Genomic DNA, 23,058 nt, shown 5'->3' on the forward strand with positions numbered 1-23,058 from the left:
AGCATACAGCATACAGCATACAGCATACAGCATACAGCATACAGCATACAGCATACAGCATACAGCATACAGCATACAGCATACAGCATACAGCATACAGCATACAGCATACAGCAATACAGCATACAGCATACAGCATACAGCATACAGCATACAGCATACAGCATACAGCATACAGCATACAGCATACAGCATACAGCATACAGCATACAGCATACAGCATACAGCATACAGCATACAGCATACAGCATACAGCATACAGCATACAGCATACAGCATACAGCATACAGCATACAGCATACAGCATACAGCATACAGCATACAGCATACAGCATACAGCATACAGCATACAGCATACAGCATACAGCATACAGCATACAGCATACAGCATACAGCATACAGCATACAGCATACAGCATACAGCATACAGCATACAGCATACAGCATACAGCATACAGCATACAGCATACAGCATACAGCATACAGCATACAGCATACAGCATACAGCATACAGCATACAGCATACAGCATACAGCATACAGCATACAGCATACAGCATACAGCATACAGCATACAGCATACAGCATACAGCATACAGCATACAGCATACAGCATACAGCATACAGCATACAGCATACAGCATACAGCATACAGCATACAGCATACAGCATACAGCATACAGCATACAGCATACAGCATCATCGTCGTTGGCGGTTCACTCTCAGCTGTGGGGAAGTGTTTTGCTGTTCTGCTGCGCCTGCCGCTGCAGCGCCATCTGTTGTTGTGTCAGTGATCAGAGAGCAACGCATAGCAGCCTGCATCCATCCCTACATGCTGGCTTCCATTCTTACCAAGGCGTGGAGCCTGTAGTGTGCAACAACGGTTGCCCTACTGTCTGCAGCTTCGGTCCACACATGAGGTGGTTGTCTTTGCTAAATTCCCCCAACTCACCAGAGTATGGTGAACAGCTGTTTGATCGCTGCAGTTTCCAACACTACTAACAGATGGTAGAGTGAATGCACCTGCCGCTGTTTATTGTTTTATCGTGTTGAAATGACAATGAAGAAATGACACTACTGCACCCCTCCCTCTTCATTTTGTTTATTTTTGAAATACTTTTCAGATTTATTAAGATATCAAACAAATGAAACATTCTGACCATTCACAATGCTTACTGTTATTTGAAGTATAAGTATATATAGATATATCTCAATCTTATATCATATATCAGAGACAAATCTAACTCATTCGCAGGCTCAAAAAAAAAAAAAAAAAAACACGACATTTATGATACAGATTTGGATATATCGCTAATGAACATTATGCATAGATAATGCCTAGAGTATGCTGCTTACGATTTGGTCACATTCACAAAACCAAATTTATTAATCATATTTTATAAAAAAAAAATATATAGAAGCTTTAACACATATACATATATATATCTATATGTGTGTGTGTGTGAGTTCTTGTTATATAATTAGCCATAGTTAGCGTTCACTGTACTACTAGTTTAGCTTAGTCTACTGTCTTTTTGGTAAGTATTTTGCGTGTGTTTGCTCAATTCGACTACATGAAATGTTTGCACTCAAACACTTTGTTTAACAATAAATAAACATTAAAAAAAAAATAAGCACAAAATGGGATTCGACTCAATCCGACACTTGCAAGCAAACATGGAAAACCAGACAAAAGTAAAAATAATAATATTATTAATAATTATTACAATAAATGATGGAAAATTGTGATCAATTGTTGTTCCTCTAGTATTAATTAAAGGCGCGCACAGCTACTGTGATGTTTTCCCTCGTTGTTCTCTGCAGCTCCTTTATGTGTGGGTGTCTGTGTGTATGTGTGTGTGAACGAATACTTATGTGCAGAATTAGCAGACAAGTCGCTCGTTCGCAGGACGAAAAATGCGCTCGTAGTTCTCGATCAGCACCTTGGCCAACATATTCATGCGGCCTATGTTGAAATTGATATTGTTGGCAGCCAGCAAGCAGGGGCCCCAGACAATGGCCAGATTGGAGGCAGGCATGCGGTTCTCGCTGCTAAATGCCGCAACGCTGCAATGGAAAGCAAAGATTTGTACAACATAAGTTAATAATTTCCAAAATTAATTCAAGAGTTTGTTCAACAGCCCAACAAACAAAATAGCTGCCTTTGGCACTTGTTAGCTTAACACAGTTTGTATGGCAAAATGTTCGACAAGTTCATGCACCTCAAGCCAAAAATAAATATATTTATTGCAAAACTACGAGTCATGACAAAATGATTTCCAATGCTCGAATTTCTACTTAACATAAGCTTTAATCTTAGCTTTAACTATAGACTTTATGACTTTAAGCGCAAGGCTAGCACCGACTTTTGCTTGTCTTCACAGCATAGAAACTTGTCTTATGTTATTAAGTGTCTATTAAACACTTTGACAGCTTCAATGCCAGCTTAAACTTAAAGTTGACACAGCTCTACAGATAGACCCATTAATTATATAATAATATTTATAAGACTTATGCTTATCGGCTACATCTGACATGCTCTGGCAACTAACAAATAACTAAACTATTTCAAATGGTCAAGCAACTAAGGTTATGATGTTACCATTATAGATTCGTATAACTAACATTTCTGCCTATAATATCTGGGCTTTGAACAACATTTAGCGTCACTCACTTGGTCAAATGTTTGATTAGAAAACGCAGCGTGGAGCGATTCGGTTCGGGCATCTCATCGAACGCCAAATGCATTAGCTCGATCGCCGCATCGTCGGTGAGGCAGCGTCCCAGACGATCGTACGCCTCTTGGGTGATCAACGGAGCTGGCAGCTCGCGAAAGAATTGCTTATGGAGGCTGGTTAGCGTGTGTATGTCGTCCGTCTGCAGCAGGCGGGGATCGTACAAGTGGGTCAGCTTGCGTTTCAGCTCGTCGACGAGCAGCTTGTTGCCGCTGGCCCGATACAGGCCGTCCTGTTTGATGCAGTCGTCCTGCTCGATGTGAGCGCAAACGTCGACGACAAAGCGCGGCACATACGGATGATCCGACATGTTCAGCTCCAGCACATTCAGCCGTGCCGCGAACAGCGGATACTTGGACTGCTCATCTAGACAGAGGCTGTTCACCTGGCTGCGACGCGAGCGCGATTTCTTTTCACTCTTCGGCGATCGATTGCTGCAATTACCAAGAGCTCAGTCAGTCAACTGGATAAATAGCTACGCATATCTGATACTTACATGTGAACTGTCGTGCAATGCGGCGCGAGACATCAGCGATACATGAAAGCAAGGCAAAGAATGTCATTTGAATTAGTGCTAAACTCATAAGGAACTCGTTTACGATTGGCCTACTTTCCGCTAAGAGTCTGTCCATGGAATTGGCTCGGCATTTAGATTTGCTATCCCACACCCAATCAATCATCTGGCTGGCCACCCACAGCGCTTATTATAACAACAACTCAGCTAGCTACCTGAACCTCAACTGGCCTGCGATGCGACTGCGTTTGAAGTCTCATATTATTTAGCGCTTGCATTCGATGTGCTTTGTTTGGGCATGCGGGCGTTTTGCATGCGGAATCTCAGCGCAAAGCCGCTGACTGGAATAGCAAAGCTTACGCCATGCAATAACAATAAAACAACAACAACAACAACAGCAACAGCAGCAACAACGGCGACACTAACGTATGCTAAATCAATGCCCACCTTCCAAGATTCCCCGCAGTGAATCATTTGTGACGCTCGCGCGCAGTCAGACAAAAAGTGAAATCCCCGAGACTTTTATTAACTAAAAATGAAAGAGAGAGAGAGAGAGAGAGAGAGCGCGCGCTGGCAAGAGAGCAATTGAGAGCGAGAGAAACCTGTCCACTCTCTTTACAATTGAAACCGCATTCCACGATTCGAATTCGCATTTCCAAATTCCAAATCCATTCATAGCTCTCTGCCTCTATCATATATCTGTGCATGTGGGCGTGTGTCTGTGCGTCTCTGTGTGGGCGCGTGTGCCACCTTTTAAGGCCAAGCTGCGAGGCTGGTCTCCACCAGTTTGGTCAAGACACACAAGCTCGACTCTGTGTAGACATCGGGGCGCCCAGCCACATAGCGTACCACAGGCCACTGGGGCAGAGCTTAGGCTGAGACTAATTTAATTAGAAACGAATTTCTCACTCGGTTTTCAAATTTATCACAAGCTTGGCCCACTTTAGTAAACAGCTCAGTTGCACTCATTCTTGGATCGGACTTGCGCGAGGCACGCAGTTGCCATTCCCTGCCTCAAGCGATTCCCAGCCCATGCACTGATATCTTATCAAACCGGATCTTAGAGCAGGAATTCCAGTTGAGTCGATGCGTATTCAGAAAATCGCATCATGAATTCTGTTGCGCCATCCAACTGTCTCTAGCTACTCTCTTCAGCTCTCTCTCTAGCTACTCTCTTCAGCTCTCTCTCCGGCTCTCTCTCCAGATCTCTCTCCAGCTCTCTCTCCAGACCTCTCTCCAACACTCCCCAACTCTCTCCAACTCTCCCCAACTCTCTCCAACTCTCTCTCTCTCTCTCTCTCTCTCTCTCTCTCTCTCCAGTTCTCTCTCTCTCTCTGTCTCTCTCTAGCTCTCTCCCTCTCTTTCTAGCTCTCTCTAGCTCTCTCTCTCTCACTCTCTCTAACTCACCCTATGATCTTTCCTCGCTTTCTTTATCTTTATATAAGGGTAAAGAAGAGATATTAATCTTTGACTCTCTATCTCTCTGTTCCTCTCGCTCTCTTTTTCCTTTTCTCTATATTTTTCTTTACTTTTTATTCTATCTATTTGTGTCATTCATCATTTTACTAGATCTCTCCCACCATCTCTCATTACATCACTCTTTATTTAATTCTCTTTCATTCTCTATTTTTATTGCTTATTCTCTCTCATTCTCCCTATTACACTCGCTCAGTCTCTCTCATCCCGTCTCTAAAGTATTCTCTCTTCATCTCTTTCCCCTTCTCCTATTCGCGCACTTCCTCTCTCTCTTCAATAACTCGCTCTCTCATATTATCTCCATCTCCATCTCTCTTTATCTATCTCTCACTATCCCACATTCTCCCTCCCTCTTTCTCGCTTTCACACTGTCTCTAATCATTTCAAATTCTCAATCAATACCCCTGAGTCGCACTCTCTCTCTCCCACCTGTCCCTATCCTTCTTCCCTTACCTCATAACTAGGCAACATAGATTTGTGAGTAGTCCCCCCGGGGACTCACCAGGGCGTATACTTAATCGAATTCGAATTTGAACACTTACATTTCATACGCATGCGATTCCGAATCGACTTCTTGTCTTCCTCGCCGGGCAGGTCATCGAGGTTGGCAATGGAGGCGCTCTTGAAGCGCTGCAAGATGGTCGACTGCTGCGTCTGCTGCACCTCGTTATCCTCTTGGATTTGCTGGGCGCGCAGAATATCACTCACTGGCACAATCTGTGGAGCAAGCAGACAAGACACGCAGCACGCGCATAAATATCGAGCTGATGAGCGAACGCAAGAGCTGCAATAACTCTGAGATTACGGCTATGGGGTAAGCGGGCTGCATGCAGGGGTCAGATTCAGATTCAGAATCAGATTCAGATTGAGATACAATTTTGAAGCAACGGCTGCAAATTAATTGCAGCTTTTCGTGCTGATGTCGATGCGGCGATTTCCCTGATTTTGTTTTTCTAGTTTTACTGTTTTCGCACTTTTGTCTTTCGCACTTGGCTTCGCCTCACCGTTGTAAGTCTACGTTTGGCTTTGCCCTTCCCCGACATCTGTTATCTGCTGCTGCTGCTGCTGCACTCACCCGCCCCGGAGCACGAAAACGAAAAACGAAAAACGAAAAAACAAAGAGCAACCAGAACAAGAAATGAGTTAAAAATGAACAAAAAAAAATATACAAACAACAACAAAGTGAAACACAAAATTGATAAGAAATTGAATTCGATTTGCTGGAAAAGCAAGCAAAGCAAAGCACAGCGACGCGTGCAATGCCAAATGCGAACGGTTAATGCGCCCCAAGATAACGAAATGTTCAAGTGGAAAGAAGTATTGCTCGATTCTTGTTTGTATTTATCGTCGTATCGTATCTATCGCCGCGCTGTTCCGTTACTGTCGTTCCATCGCCGTCCATCTGACGTACTATCGGCTGTGCCTGGCCTAGAGTATTATGTGCGCTTTCCTGCCACACACACACACCTATGTGCGTGTGCCACAATTCAGATATTTTCTTTCAGCTCGGCCACACATAAACAGAAAAGCGAGCGAGCAGCCAACACAGTCCGGGCCAGTTGTCTAGAAACTCAACCTATAGGATAGCAGCTGTAAACACGCGCTGCCAGCTTAAGTTACACGTCCCAGGCGCTATGGCGTCTGTGCCAGCCATGCAACATATATAGATCTCTATGTGTGTGTGTGTGTGTGGCATATATACAGCCTGGTCTAGCTAGGCGAGCCATAAATTTCGCATTCCAGGAACTCGGCCAAACAGCTGCTGTTCCGCAAGCAAATGTAAATAATTTTCATGCCGCAACTGTCACGAATCAGTCGAAAACATAAAAGAAACAAAAAATACCGAGCAATACCCTGGAAAGTGCGCTTGCTGCCTGCACCTGAAGCAGTACCAAAACTACAGCGCCTGATAAGAGCCTAAAGGCAAGCAGCACACCAACTCCCAAACCAGATATCAATAACAATAAACATGACGGAGGGCGTGTCACAGTTTAAATACCCATTAAGACATTTTATTATCTCTGTGCGTGTGACTCAGCTCTGTGAAGTATCAAAATTGTGGATGTGTTTAAAGTAGAGCATTCGATATACCATACTTCAGATACTAGAGCTCCAAGTGTAAAAAGCATACAGCTAGATATGGACTTTTATCATTATAAATATAACCCAACTTTTATGATTTCCACAGCTGTTGTGGGTCGCTGAGTCCAATTGGAAAAGCTGCAAGATTGAGTAACTGAGAGACGACGCCACTTAATGTTAAGGAATATATATATATTTATATATAGAAGGGTTTATGTTTAAAGTAGAGCATTCGATATACCATACTGCAGATACCAGAACTTCAAGTATAAAGAGTATAGCTAAATATATAGAAATATCTACTTATATCATTATACAATCTACCTGATAATATGACTTGCGAGTAGCTGAATCTAATTGAAACAGCTTCCAGAATGATTCACTGAGAGAAGACTCCAAGTATATGCTTATAGAGGCGTTTACAGTTCTATAAAGCTCAATATTCAAAGCCCTTCCTTAACCATAATTCACATACAAGAACAGCTTCAACTATACTTCAGGTATAGAGTTATATATATAAACCGTTATCATTATAAATATAATCCAAATTTTAATATGAATATCACAAATCTGAGTTCCATATCATAAGCCAAATATAATGTTTGAGTTAAGGATATCTCATACAAGCTTTGCTATTTACCTTTGCAAATTCGAAGACAACAGAGAAAAGAGCACGAGTCGGGCATGATCAACTCAGAGTTACCCAGCAGCCAAACACAATATGAGCATATAGAAAACATTGCGAGTTCCCAAATCTTAAAATCAATGCAGAAGCGCTACAAGCCCAACCCAAAATTAAAAGGTCTCTTGGCCTAGTCTTCATTTAGGCCAGCTGCTAAATTCAGAGCGCCGATAAAGTCTCATGTATTCGCTATATAACGATATATGATATATGGAGATACCCCAACTCACATATTTCCAGCGTACAGGGTATAAAGAGCGCTAGATTAAACTCTAATTTTATTTAGCTTAATTTGTTATTGTTGCTTTTGTTTGTTTGGGCATAAACAAAAAGGCAAATATTGCGTAGTTGTTGCTGCTGCTGCTGCTGTTGTTGTTATTTAATTTGTTGTTAGACATTTTGTTGTTGCTGCTGTTGGCGTTGTTGTTGCAATTAGCGTGGCAGCAGTCGCTGAGCACGGTTTTGGGCATGTTTAGAATATGCGTCGCATTAGTTGTTGCCATTGCTGGCCATCAGTTGGCCAATTTGCATACTCTCACAAATGTGTATGTAGCTGCACTTGTATCTGTATCTGTATCTGTATCTGAATTCGTATCTGTATCTGTAGCTGTTGCTGTTACTGTTGCTGTGCCGAAACTAAAATAGATTTTTTATATGCGCTACACGAGCGACTTTGCACCGAGCCTCCGTCTGCCTTTGTTGTTTAATATGTTTTTATTTTATTTATTTATTTTGCTTTTCCTTTGTTGATTTTATTCATTCCACTTTTATTTGTTCATATAATTTTTTAAAATTTTAATTGATACTACCTCGACATGCGGCAGCACTTGTTTACCTGTATCTCTAAGTAGCACAGCATGAATCTGTATTTGTATCTGTAAATGTATCTGTATCTGTATCTGTATCTGTATCTGTATCTGTATCTGTATCTATATCTATATCTGTATCTGTATCTGTATCTGTATCTGTATCTGTATCCCTATAAATGTATCTATGTATCTATGTATCTATGAATCTATGTATCTATGTATCTATGTATCTATGTATCTATGTATCTATGTATCTATGTATCTATGTATCTATGTATCTATGTATCTATGTATCTATGTATCTATGTATCTATGTATCTATGTATCTATGTATCTATGTATCTATGTATCTATGTATCTATGTATCTATGTATCTATGTATCTATGTATCTATGTATCTATGTATCTATGTATCTATGTATCTATGTATCTATGTATCTATGTATCTATGTATCTATGTATCTATGTATCTATGTATCTATGTATCTATGTATCTATGTATCTATGTATCTATGTATCTATGTATCTATGTATCTATGTATCTATGTATCTATGTATCTATGTATCTATGTATCTATGTATCTATGTATCTATGTATCTATGTATCTATGTATTATCTATGTATCTATGTATCTATGTATCTAGTATCTATGTATCTATGTATCTATGTATCTATGTATCTATGTATCTATGTATCTATGTATCTATGTATCTATGTATCTATGTATCTATGTATCTATGTATCTATGTATCTATGTATCTATGTATCTATGTATCTATGTATCTATGTATCTATGTATCTATGTATCTATGTATCTTTTTCGTATCTGTATCTGCCAATGTTACCGCATTCAGATATCTCTCTTTCAATGCTTCACAAGCAAAAACAAAACCGAAATAAACCAAACAAAGGCGGCGTATTTGACCCATTCGAATTGTGTTTTGACTGCTCACAGATTGTTGAAGAGTTGTTTGCACTATGTCGATGGCTACACAGGTAATGCTGGTGGTGCCCCGCCGGACCCCTATGCGCTGTCTCACGGACGCTCTGTCCATGGAGCGCGCCAGCAGTCAATTCGAAACAAGCCCAGAGACTGTCTATAAGACACAAATTCACACTTGTGTTGCCAAGTGTCGAGCACGCTGTTGACTTAACATTGCGTAGGCAAAGTCAATGCTACAATAGCCAAACATCCGTTCGGCTCAATGATATTCTGCACTAACCTCAGCTATATCCCATATGAATGTTTGCATACAACAAGATGCCCTCAAAACACATTCCAACATTCAAAGCGAGCATTCGCAGCTAACGTTGTCATGGTCAACACTATCAGCAGCAGCAGCAGCAGCAGCAGCACTGCCTGTGACTTAGTCTATAAATTGGGCTTATGGACTTGAAATGCTATAAATACATTTGTAATACATCGCATGCTCGCGACAATAGACTCCAGTTCCCTTGTCAACCTAGTTTCGATCATCACATTGCCAAAGCATTTCCTGGCAGCTTTAGAGATTTTTTCTTTGCTTTAAATTAAATCATTAGCAATTTGCATAGGCATTATAATTTGTATAATATATGTTATATACATAGCAAAAGCAAATTATATATTTATATATATATATCTTCCTGTAGCGTGACCAAATTCTAGATAACTCTCCTAATCTATATATATATATATATATATATAATTCAGAAAGATATTTTTAGCTACATTTGAGACATGAGCAGAAATCATTTGCCATAAAGAGCTGTCCCAAGTTTGGCTACGTGACATTTGCTTTGCCATAAAAAAAGGCGAACTTTCATGCAACAATATGCGATAAGTAATTTTTAAATTTTTTTTTTATTTTTTTTTCGTAACAATTCTCCAAATGCTGCTCGTAATATCCGGCCCTTTATTTGTGTATGAAGCCCAAGCCCCGTTTATTTTTTTTTTTTACACAACTGCGCGATAAAAACAAATTTAGAAAATGAGGGAAAAAGAAGGCGCTCAGCCGTTGACTTGGCCCACCTATAATTATGTAAAAAGGTGAGCAGAACTCAGATAGCTCCACTCGAGCTCGAACTCGAAACGCGAACCCGGGCGAGCTTACAAAAATATTTGACTAATGATTAACCAATTAAATGCTGATAAATGCTGCGCGACGATGATGACGAGGCCCCCTGCCAGCAAGGGGCGGTAGGGTGCCAGAGGAGGGGCAGAGCGGGGGCTCAGGAAATTAACGACAGCATTAAAATCAGAAACCGGTTCCCCAAAAAGCTGATGGCAAACAGAAAAAAAATCTGACTTTGCCGACTTGTTTGCATGCAAAAATAATTGTCTCTCTGTGGGCATACAGAATGGGGCGGGGCGGTGAGGAGCATGGGGTTTTTGGGCGAACTGCGGGGCCGTAACAATAAGTGAATCAACTTTTTGGGAGGGGGTTCCCTACCGAGGCAAGCTGCCCAAAAAGCAAATTCCATAGAATTTCTCATGCAGCGGCAAATGCAACAAATGCAAAAAGGGAAATAATCAAAGCAACAACAACAACAACAAGTATTTACAACAAAAACAACATCAAAACGTGAGAGGCAAATAAATAATAAAAATACATTATGCAAAAGAGAATAAAATGAAAAACAACAGCAGCAACAGCAACAACAACAACATGTGTTATAAACAAAGCGCAATAAAAATTACGACTATACGAAGCACGTCCAGAACATTTGAAGTCGACGCACAGAATACACTAACTAGAGAAATATCGAAACTTAATTCTTACCAATAATATTTTATTTATATATTAACTAATAAAATATTGTTTTATTTATATTTTAATTAATAAATATTTTACTAATATATATTCAGCTAAATTTATGAAACACTTATATTAGAAGAGATTTCCATCCATTTCTAATTGTTTCAAGTGCAACTTTTGCTCAAATTCCAATTAGAGTTCTAATAGGATTTAATTAAGCTTGAGTATTTTTTATATGAAAAACAAACTGGTCTGAAACATTTCACTGAATGTCAAATAAATTAGAGTAATTAGAATAATTATCAAGTTTTCTCTGCTCGAGCGTGCTCATATATATATATATATATATATACGCTCGGCTATATTATATTTATATATGGTATAATGCATAGATGCAGATATAGATAATACAAAAATTGATATTTTATTGTGCGCACCAGACAATTTAATCATTTAAGTAGTTAATCTAATAGTCGATTATAGATGCAAAAAAAAGTACATAAAAAAACATGGAGAGTATTTGAAATGCATTTGCACCCCTTTTGGCATTCGCCGCTGTTTGCAAAGTTTTATGCAAACGCCAAAACTGTAAAGTACCCGAGGCCTGCGGCAGAGACGTGCCATAGCAAACGGCGCAAACTCAAAGCAAACAAACAATCGAAACAACCGTTACATATACACACACATATACGCACGCACGCTATCTCTCTCTCCCGCTCTCTCGTTGTCTCTGTCCCGCTAGTTGTGTCATTCTCTCACATGAACAACGCTGGCAATTTGCAGGGCTTAATTGATGAGGCCACAGCGAAAAACAATGCAATTGCAGTTCCCATTGAAAAGCGGCCACTGGAATGGGCGGCTACGGGAAGGGGCGGGGCAGCTGTCTCTTTACACTTACCATATCCTCCTCATCCTCACAGTAGTTGACATCTTGTAGCTGCTCGCGCCATGCCAGCACTGAGGTGGGTATGAGCAGACGACCGCTGGAACGTACGCGCAGTTTGCGGCCGGCGCGAGCAGCGACGCCGCGCTTGCTGCTCGCTGCCGCCGCGAGCACGGCCAGAGCCCAATCCTCTTTCAGTGGATGCGGTATATGTTCTTGCAGTTCGTCCGTGTCCGCTTCGCAGCTGCAGCCGCTGTCATCGTTGCTGGTTAAATTCGCAATTGACTGCGACGTCGTCGCTGTCAACTGCGGCGCTGGCGCTGGCGCTGGCGCAGGCGGCGGCGGCGGGCATCGCTGGCGTGTCATGAATCGCCGATGGATTTGAGCCCGTTCGTAGTCGTAGAAGATAACGCTATATTTCTGCGGCTCCTTGAGGCTGTAGCAAATACATATGTTGCGTAGCAGCGGATGCGTCAGTGTCTGCGGCGCAGTCGCAGCGCTGTCAACGCTGCTGCTGCCCGCGCTGCTGATAGAGCCGAGCGTCGCTGTGCTGTTGGTCACCGTGCTGCCCACGCTAAGCGTCTCAGCGCTTTGCTGCTGCTGCTGCTGGTGCTGCTGTTGATCCGCCTTGGCGAACATAAACTCGTCATCCGTCTCCCAGGCGCCTTGATCCATAGACGCCGTTGGCGATGGCAGCGGCGACAGCGGCGCCGGCGTCGTTTGCTTAGTCAGCCTGTGACGTGCGCCGGCGGCAAAAGCTGCCGCTGCTTGCAGCGCCAATTCCTCAGCCTGAACATCGTCGGCGTCGACGTAGACGTCAGCATCGGTTTCGGCATCAGCGTAAAAGTCAGCGTCTGCATCGTCATCGCTGGCCGTCGCATCGCTCGCTGCGATGATCTCAAAGTCTTCTTCATTGTCGTCTGGCACTGGCTCCAAGGTTTTAAACTGCCATATGGTCTGATAAATGGATTCCTCCTCCTCTTCCAGCTCCTCCTGCTCTACAGATGCCACCACCTTCACCTCCACCTCTGCCTCCGCTGTTGCCTCTGCTTTTGACTCTACCTTTGCCTGTGCCTCTGCTCCTTCCTTTTTCACTTGATCAATCGCAGTGTCTGCTTCGCTGCTACTGCTGCTGCTGTTGTTGTTGTTATTGTTGTTGTTGTTATTGCTTTTCTCATTTTGGGTCTTAGTAAGCGCCGTCGTGGGATTACGCACAGGCACCTGAGGCGCCGGTCGACGCACTTTTATCACACAATTCTACAATTAGTAAGAAAAAAAAAACAAAAAAACACACATTTTGTTGTCACAATCGCATTCCAAAGACAACGATTTATGGAACAGCAACAACTCGAACTCACGCGTGCAACTGTTTCAAATTGGCTTTTGCTTAGCATCCAATTGGAATTCTAATAAGAGCTCCTTCAATAGCAAAATATAAATAAATATTCGACTATTCCAATTCGGTTTAAGTTCAAACTTTGCACTCCAATTAGATCTTATGCAGTTCTACAATTTCAATTCCTGTCGAATTTCCCACTAACTTCCCACTCCAACTCCAAGGAGAATATATTCATAAATAGACATATTAATTGAATTTCAGGTCTGCAGGTAACTTCGCCTCTAATAATTATTACATTAAACCCTTTTTGTATATATTTTAAAATTAATTCAAATGCAATCATAAATTATTTTGTATTAAATTCGTTACTTCCACTCGTTACTCGTTAACTGCAATTTGTCACACGTAAGCTCTCTCTCTCTCTTTCTATCTCTCCTCCCTCTTTCTTTCTATATTCATACAAAAGACGATCGTAAAAAGTAATTTGCATATTTTGCATATGGAAAACGAATTGGTTATCGCTAATTGACTCGTAATCTTTAAGAGTGAATCGCGATCAGTCGTTCGACCTGTAAAGACGTGAATTCGAACAGCCTTCGCTTAAGCTCTACTGCTGCAGAGTTCTAAAAATAGAACTTTGCGGTGCATTCTTCAACGCAACAGCAACAAAAACCGCACACGCAGCGTTTTCTTATCGCTTGCTTCCGCGTAACTCAATTGCTTTAATTGTAATTTACGAAATTTCGTCGCTTGGCGCGAGTGCGCCTGCACTCAAAAGCACAATCCGCGATGACATCTAATGTCAATGACCGCGCTACAGCTGTAAAGGTAAATGCAGAAATGCAAGCCCAGCTTAACGTTGTGATGGCAAATAGGCAAGCCTCCATCATGCCAATAAACTCAAAAATAGATATCGCCTCCGTGCAAGGCATCACTAACAACAAAAACACGAAACGTAAACAGCCAAATTCACCAAAAACCATCAAGAAAAGGCTCATCTTCGACGAACCAAGCACCAGCAATGCAGCATTAATATCAGAAAATCGATTTTCACTGCTCGTAGAAGAAGATGAAGACTACAGCGAATCACCTGTAGCTCCAGAAGCCCCAGTATTGACCGACCAGCAAACTACACCGAAACCTCGTCCGCCCCCCATATGGTGTCCAAACATCAAGTCTGTGGCCCTACTTCAACAGATAATAGATAAAGTAATTGATGCTAAATCATACGTAATTAAGCCAAAGAAGAATAACATAGGTGTATTAACCCAATGCAGTGAGGACTATCGCAGAGTTATAGACCACTTTACTAAGCTGGAATTGGAGTTCCACTGCTACCAGCTTAAGGAGGACAAACCATATAGAGTCGTGTTCAAAGGGCTTCACTCCAGCACTGATACAACACTAATTAAAAAGGAATTGGAAACCAAAGGCCACACAATTACAAATGTGCACAACCCACTGAGCCGTATGGACAAAACACCGCTAAATATATTTTTTGTTGACGTGGCTCAGGCCCCCAACAACAAAGAAATTTTGGACATTCGAGTTGTCTGCAGGCAACGCTGCACAGTGGAACTGCCAAGAAGATACAACGACCTGACACAATGCCATCGCTGTCAAGAATTTGGACACACACAACGCTACTGCCACAAAGCTCCCAGGTGTGTGCGTTGCGCCGGGAAACACGCATCCAAAGACTGCACCCGCGAAAAGGACCAGGCACCAACTTGTGTGCACTGTGAGTTACAGCACCCAGCCAACTATAAGGGCTGCCAAGTATACAAGCGGTTGCGCAAATTGCAATCCCCAGCACAAAAAAGGAGTCCCACACAAACACCGTCTACGGGTCCGAGTACTGCTTCCGAAATTACAAGGCCCCGGAGCATTACCCAAGCCACGAGCTTTGCAACGCCTATTAGTGGTGTTTCTTACGCACAGGCCGCTAGAGGTGGACCGTCAAATAAGAATACCACAAGTGACACTTTGTTCACTGAAATGCTTCAGCAACAACAACGTCAGTTTGACGCAATTAATGCCGAGCTCAAAGCGATGCGAGAAGTACAATCCCAACAAGCAACCATGCTAAACAGTTTAATGGCCATCATAACCAAGCTTGCCTACAAATAATGGCTTTACGTGTGGGTATCTGGAACGCCAATGGCCTGAGAAACAAGACTCAGGAACTGGCTGCGTTTCTCTCACAAGAAAACATAGATATAATGTTAATAACAGAAACTCATGAGTGCCCCACTACACAAATTTTCGGATACGAACACTATCAGGCTCATGGTGAAGGAGCAAACTGCTTTGGTGGATCCTCAATCCTCATACGAGCAACAATACCGCATACACCTTTACTGTCAATTTGCAACGCAACAATGCAGGTCTCAGCCATCACCCTGCCTACGTCTATTGGAGCGATCGAAGTTGCGTCAATTTATCTTCCGCCAAACACTGGTCTGTGTGATCATCACATGGAACAGGTTCTAGGCCAAAGGTTGAATAAGACCCTCATCGGCGGCGACTGGAATGGATGGCACCCATTTTGGGGAAGCAATAGTGCGAATCGTCGCGGAGAAGTCATATTTGAGGCGATTCAAAACTTACAATTCAGCATATTGGCGACTGGAGCCCCCACCCGTTACCCAATTAATGGACACAGGCCCTCGGCAATCGACTTCGCTGTCTACAAAGGCATCTGTGACCGGCAATTGACCATTGAAGAATCCTTGGACCTATCCTCTGACCACCTGCCACTAATAGTCACAATCCACGCGCAGCCACAGCCCTTGCCCATTAGGAAACAACTACTGCCAGCAGGATCAGATTTAGGAGTCTTTAGGCGCGAGCTCCATTACTCTTTGCACATAGAAATGGAACTTAACACTCCTGAAGACGTGGACTACGCAGCAAACAAACTGCAGGAAGAAATAGTCAAAGCTGCGCACCAAGCCGCCCCACCATCTTGCCAAACAAGACAACAGTCTCCGTACAACATCCCCCTCACCTTGGAGGCCCAACACCTACTAATACACAAAAGATGGGCCAGGAGACGCTGGTTAAGATTACGCACGCCTGATGCCAAATCCACGTACAACGAAGCCACGAGGCATCTTAAAGCTGCTCTCGCCCTGCTTCAAAAGAGGTGTATCAGCGATGCGCTGGTACGAGCTGAATCGCCCACTGACGCAGAGTTTCAATTATGGAAATTTACAAGAAAGCTCAAACGGCAGCCAATACGTCGACATCCCATTCGGAGCATTTCTGGTTCCTGGCACATTGGTGACGAAGCTCAAGCTGAGGCTTTTGCAAACCACCTTCAAGACCAATTCACGCCGGTGATTACCGCAGAGGCCTCAGAAATCGAAGCAACAGAAGACATCGTTCTCTCGCCCCTCCCAGCTGAAGACCAGATAACTGGATGTACAAAAGAAGAGGTTCTTGAACACATCAGAAGAGTGAAGGCAAAAAAATCCCCTGGATATGATCTAATAAACGGCAGAGTCCTTAGAGCACTGCCTGACTCCACCATAGACTACATAACTATGGTGTACAACGCCATGCTCCGCATCCGGCACTTTCCAGCCTGCTGGAAGCGCGCCGTGATTGTGATGATTCCTAAGCCTGGCAAACCCGTGGGAGAAATTGAGTCGTACAGACCAATTAGCCTGTTGCCAGTACTCTCCAAAATATTCGAAAGAATATTTCTGGAACGAGTACTGACACATCTGGGACGCCAGGAGGCCATTCCAAACCATCAGTTTGGCTTCAGGAGACAGCATGGAACACCGGAACAGGTTCACAGAGTTGTGCACCATATCCTTGGAGCCTTTGAAGAAAAGATGTACTGCTCTGCCGTCTTTTTAGACATCAAACAGGCGTTTGATCGAGTTTGGCACCTGGGACTGCTGCAGAAAGTGAGGACCACCCTTCCAGCCCCATTTTTCGCGTTGCTATCCTCATACCTTATTGGAAGAACCTTCCAAGTGTCAAGGGGGCAAGCAGTATCCTTGACTAGACCAATTATGGCTGGAGTACCACAGGGTAGTGTTCTAGGCCCAACACTTTATACTTTATTCACAGGAGATATGCCAACTCCCGAGCCAAATATAGGAAGTACAGATGCAGTACTCATAGCGACCTATGCAGATGACACCGCCATCTTATCACGTCACGTATCTGCGCAAGAAGCTTCAGACTCACTACAAAAATATCTGGACTCTTTCGGACGCTGGGCAAAACGGTGGTGTATCACCATTAATGCACAAAAGTCTGTACATACTACCTTCGCCACTAGAAGAGGAGATTGCCCAAGCGTTGCATTGGGGCCCACTATTCCCAAAGCCTCAAAAGTAAAGTACCTTGGTATCACTCTTGACAGAAGGCTGACTTTTAAAGCGCACATAAGTCAAGTAACCTCAAAATGCAAAAGCAAGCTAAAAACCCTCGACTGGATGCTGAGAGCTTCAAGCAAGTTGTCTTACAGCAGCAAGGCCGCCATCTACAAGGCAATAGTTGTCCCAACCTTCGTATATGGTATCTCTCTATGGGGCTCCTCGGCGAAGACTACAAGGAACAAAATTCAGACCCTGCAGAATAAAGCACTACGCAGATGGACTGGAGCCAGCTGGTTTGTAAGAAACTCAGTCTTACATAGGGATTTAGCAATTCCCACAGTTGCTGAACTCATTGGGCGACACAGTTCAAGATACGCGGACAGACTTGCAGCGCATCCTAACCATCTCGCAAGCAACCTGGCTATAAACAACAATAGGCGAAGACTGAAGAGATTGCATCCTCTAGACAATATAAGAACTAATTAAGATAGTAGCTACAAGTGCAGAATAATTGGCATATCTGCCCTCCCATTAGTTAAGGTTTAGAGCTAAATGCGCTATAGAGTCTAAGACAATAAGCTGCAACAAAATAAAGAAAAAAAAAAAAAAAAAAAAAAAAAAAAAAAAAAAAAAAAAAATCTTTAAGAGTATTATTAAGCTCGATCACTACCTACATATGTTATACATATTTCCATACTTCATTTATATATGGTATATAAGTATTTTCTATAATTAGCGAGCTTTGAGTTTTGCTTAATCTGATTAATACATATTACATAAATATATATATATATATAATATATTGCCCTATTTATTATTAACCTTCCAATTCAAATTGCAGCTTATTTCAGAACAATTATAAATACCCTTTGAAATGCTAAAATAAAAAAAAAAAAAAAAATAAAATTTTTGTTGTTTTTTTCTGTTTTTCTCTTTTGTTGTTCCTTTTTGCTACACATTTTGCAGCTCCGCTGCCGCTACTCGCTCACTTTGCGCTCTCACATTGTTCACTCTGCTCACTCTCTGTGCTCTGTGCCCTCTAGCTATCTAGCTGTCTCTGTCTCGCTCACTTAGCGCAACTACCGTTGTATTTCTTTATTAATTTACGCCTCAATTGCAGCTGGCAGTGAGCCCAAATTGTTGTTGTTCGTTATTTTAATTTATTTTTATAATTTGTAATTTGTTGTAAATCTGTTTGCTTGGAATGGCTATTGACCTGTGTTATTGTTTGTTGTTGTTGTTGTTGTTGTTTTTGTTGCTGTTGTTGCTGCTGGTTAACATTGTCACGCTCCTTATTATTATTGTCGCTATTGCTGCTGTTGTTGTTGCTATTATTACTGCTATTGTTTTCACTGTCGTCGCTGCTGGAGCGCTCTGTTACGGCGCTCTGCTTGGGTGCCGCCATCAGCACGCTGCTACTAACGCTGCCGACAACGACGCCGTCGTCGTCGTTGGCGCACACCGATCGCGTCTGTTGCTCGCTCTTACACACGTTTACGCTCACGATCGCGCTGACGCTCTCTCGCCCGTTCTGTTCTATAGTATTGCTAATGCTGCCGACATGCCATGTGACCGCAGCAACGTCGTCACTCGGTGGCGTCGCTAACACAACTGGCAGCTCCAATGTCGGCGGCCCCAATAGGCGTCGCCGCTGCCGACGCCGTTGCTTTTGCTGCTGCTGGTGCCGCGTCGCTGACTCACGCTCAGCTTTATTGTTGTTGTCGCTCTCACAGTAGCCCCGATATCGACGCAGCCAGCGCTCAATGCTGTCGCTGCGCAGTCGCTGTCGACGCTGCAAAAAGGCGCTCAGCAATTTGTCATAGCCGAAGTAGCAAATGACGCTCCGATGCAAGCTGGCCGCAAGCGCAGTTGTCTGCCACAGCTGAGGCAGCGACACACGTCCAGCAAGCAGCGCTGCCGCAGCCGCTGCTGTTGCTGCGCATGCTGGCTGTGTGTTAACAGTTAATTCGAGCTCTGTCGCTGGCTTTTCGCTCTCACTGACCGCCAAGCCGCTGAGAAATTCACTAACAAAGGCCGCATCGTGCCGTTCATTGATGCCGCAGCGACGTCGACGTCGATCGTCTAGCTGCGCATCGTCATGCGGCTCAACACGTTGCGCTAATTGGGTTTCCAATTGAGCATCTAATTGGAAATACGGTTTGGCCAGCAGCTTGCGCTTAAAGTCGTTCACCAAACGCTGCTGCGCAGCAGGCTCTGCCTCTGCTGCTGCCGCTGCTTCGATGCGGCGCAGCGTTACAGCTTCAGCCACTTGTTCTCGCTCACGTTCCCGCTCTCGCTCCCTCTCATACGCCGGCGGCACGCTTTTGGGCTGCTGGCAGCCAACGCCGCCGTTTGCATCCTCGTAGCTGTGCAGCTCGCGTCGCAGCGCGTGCATCCACTGGCAAATGCTTTCATTCAAAAATAGAGGTGACGTTGCTGTTGCTGACGTCGACGCTGCTGCCTGGCAGTTTGGCTGCTGTTCATCTTGGCGTAGCAGCCGCATGCGCGATATGCGCGGTTTTTTGCGCGTCAACTCTGCTGCGCTCTCGGCCTCTGGCTGTATCGCTCGCTCCGGTTCCGGCTCCGGCTCCGGCTTCGGCTGCGGCTCCTGCTTCGGCTCCGTTTCAGGCTCGCGCTCGCCGCGCAGTCTGCCATAGATGTGCTGATCGCTGCGACTGCACTGCAGCTGACGCTTCAGCTCGCAGATGCGCTGCATATCGAACGTCTCCTGCGTGCGAAACACTTCGTCCACATTGTGAATGATTTCCAACGAGCCGCCGCCGGCCTTTCCGGTGCCCACCTCCCTCTGAAAAAGGCGTCGCTGCAGCGAGCCGGAGCGATTCAGCTGCTTCAGCGAGCCGAAGAGACGCGTCAACGTCGCTGCGCTGGACTTGGAGTAGCCCAGCAGAGTGCGTGATTTGCCAGACTTGGCGGCAGTTGACGCTGCTGGCGGTGGCTGCGGCGGCAACAGCGCCACATTTTCAGCTATAGCTGCGGCTGTGGGCGTGGCACTCCTTGCACACTCGCATTGCTCGCTGTCGCTGTAGATACCTCGGCAGAGCTCGCAAATGTTCTCATAAATATTGCATTCGTTGCTGCTCGACTCAGACGCCGGCTGCGGTTGTTGCTGCTGGTGCTGCAGCGCAGCGACGACGCTGCCGCTAACAATGCACTGGCAGAAGTGACAATAGTGACCTTGAGCTGCAAAGACGCCATAGCCGCAGCCGTGGCACAGATTTTCGTAGATCACCTCGCGGCGAAAGTATTTGCGCAGCTGCTGCGACGTCGCAGACGCTGGCAGATTCTCATAGATATGCTGCTGTGGCTGCAGCTGGCGACTGCGCTTGCTGCGCAGCTGCGACTGTGTCGCCTCGTTCTGATTGGAAATGTGCTGTTTATTATTGTTGTCGCTGATTTCGCTGCTGTTTCGCTTGCTGCTTTTCATTTCCACTTGTTGCGGCATTTCTTTTGCTTTTTTAATTCGTTACCACACACACTCTCTCTCTCTCTCTCTCTCTCACTCTCTGTTCCACTCTCTATCGTTTTATTTTGTTCTCATTCACTATCACGCGCGTTTATCGCAATGTTTGTTATTATTATCATTATATTGCTGCATCATCATTTATTATAACGTTCTTTTTTATGTTTTAAACAGCGTCGACAGAATCAAAGGCACGAAAAATACAGAAAACAAGAATAAAAAAAACGGTTTTCATTTCATTTCATTTTATCTGTTATGCGCTTTTAATTGATGCGAGTCAAACTGTCAAATAGTCGCTCGCTCTCTCAATTGCTCTCGCTTCTATACAGACACACACATGCGCGCACGCGCTATTATCTGTGCAACCCCTTCCTCCCGCACACTCGCACTCACACGCAGACAGAGACAGCGATCATGTTATAGTGACGCTGCACTCAGCACTTACATGCAGGCAGACACACATATACATGCATGAATACGCATACGTATATGTACATGTGTAGCTGTTATTCTCGCTGCCGCTGCTTTACATTTCTGACTTTGGCTCTCAACATTTAACCCTTAAGCCGTCACAGAGAGTTCAAGCGATCCCGAAGCACACACATTGTGTGTTATCATTCAATTGTTTAAACAAAATGTATTATAAAGATAATGTCAATTGCTCATAATATATCTGTCATAAGCTAAGGTACATAATAACGAAACTAACAAAACAAAATATAACAAAAGAAAGCAGAATAGAAATATAAAAAAATCCCTGGGCTATCAAGAGAATCAATAAGAACTGTGGCGTTCTTGTTAATTAATTTACAGCTGCTTTAACTACAAGTTAAAAGGCTAAGTTTGTCATGAGGTCACAACGGCAAATTCTAATGCGAGTCGAATTGCCCACATAAGTGTTAAGAGATTAAGTATGAGCAACTGCTTCTCGAGACTGCTTAAGTTGGTTGCGAAGGCAGCGCGATGAGTCAGAGCGGCGGCAGCAAAGCATGTCGAGATGTCGCCCCCAATGGCTTGGCCAACGGGTCCCTCGGTCAGGGGCCTTTCGAGGCGTCACTCAAATTAAATGCCCCGACAGTGCGCAACAGCGCAGCGACCCTTTTACATAAACAGGCGAGGCTCACAAACTGAGCAACTGAGAAACTGAGCAACTGAGAAACTGAGAAACTGGTTAACTGCTGCTGCTGCTGCTGCTGCTGCTGCTGTTGCGTAAGTAGTTGCTGGATTCTCTCGCAGGTGCCGCTGTTCTTGGCCTTCGGAATGTCGACTACCTGTTATAAAACGTTTGATCAGTCGACGCCAACTCAACAACTGCTGCACACTGAAAATCAGTGTTACACAATGTCATATGACGGACGTCCTTTGACGGCTCTTATCAGCTACCTTATAGAGGCATGGCCCATGCAAGAGGGTAGTTTGAAGTTTACTGAGGCAGAAGAAACGAATAAATATATATTTTTTCATATTTTTCTTATATTTATTTGTTCTCGATCAGCAAAAGTTCTGTTATCTTCGAATATCTTTTGGAAACGTGACAGCTGTAAACAAAATCTTATATCGAATTCGAACTACTTCTTCTACTTCTTATATATCTACCATATAGAAGCATCAATATTTTCGTATATACGATTTCTTATAATATATCGTTGTATATCGTTTCAATTTAAAACAGAATTCCCTCTTGGGATTACCCTTGAGTTTATCCAGAAAACCTTGAGAGTAAATTCTATTGAAAACACTGAGTTCGAGTTCGAGTTCGAGTTCGAGTTGGGTGAGTGTGGCTTAGGGGAATATTTGGGCTACAATTGAGGCAAATTGGAAATGTCTATAGGTATTCTGTGTGCTATATGCTATATGCTATATGCTATATGCTAAATGCTGCATTTTGGATATGTCGAAGATGGGGTTAGGTTAGTTGCTGTTCGTGTTTGGTGCGGTTTGAGTGTGTTCAATCTAAGCAATAACCGAAGACCTTCAAA

General features: G+C 43.6%; 1 protein-coding gene across 1 annotated transcript; it reads right to left on the reverse strand.

Annotated features, from left to right (window-relative positions):
- Window positions 1-1,315: 1,315 nt before the first annotated feature.
- On the reverse strand, window positions 1,316-21,343 carry LOC111596043. Its single transcript, XM_023310079.2, has 6 exons — window positions 18,815-21,343; window positions 11,935-13,176; window positions 5,267-5,441; window positions 3,231-3,237; window positions 2,674-3,168; window positions 1,316-2,066 (listed from the first exon to the last, which is right to left on the reverse strand). The coding sequence occupies exons 1-6, from the start codon at window positions 21,059-21,061 to the stop codon at window positions 1,883-1,885; spliced, it is 4,350 nt and encodes a 1,449-aa protein (XP_023165847.2). The 5' UTR covers window positions 21,062-21,343; the 3' UTR covers window positions 1,316-1,882.
- Between the last annotated feature and the right edge of the window lie 1,715 nt (window positions 21,344-23,058).

Source organism: Drosophila hydei, unplaced genomic scaffold (genome assembly GCF_003285905.1).
Source record: "Drosophila hydei strain 15085-1641.00,03,60 unplaced genomic scaffold, DhydRS2 tig00000232-arrow-arrow-pilon, whole genome shotgun sequence".
In the NCBI taxonomy this organism is placed as follows: Eukaryota; Metazoa; Arthropoda; class Insecta; order Diptera; family Drosophilidae; genus Drosophila; species Drosophila hydei.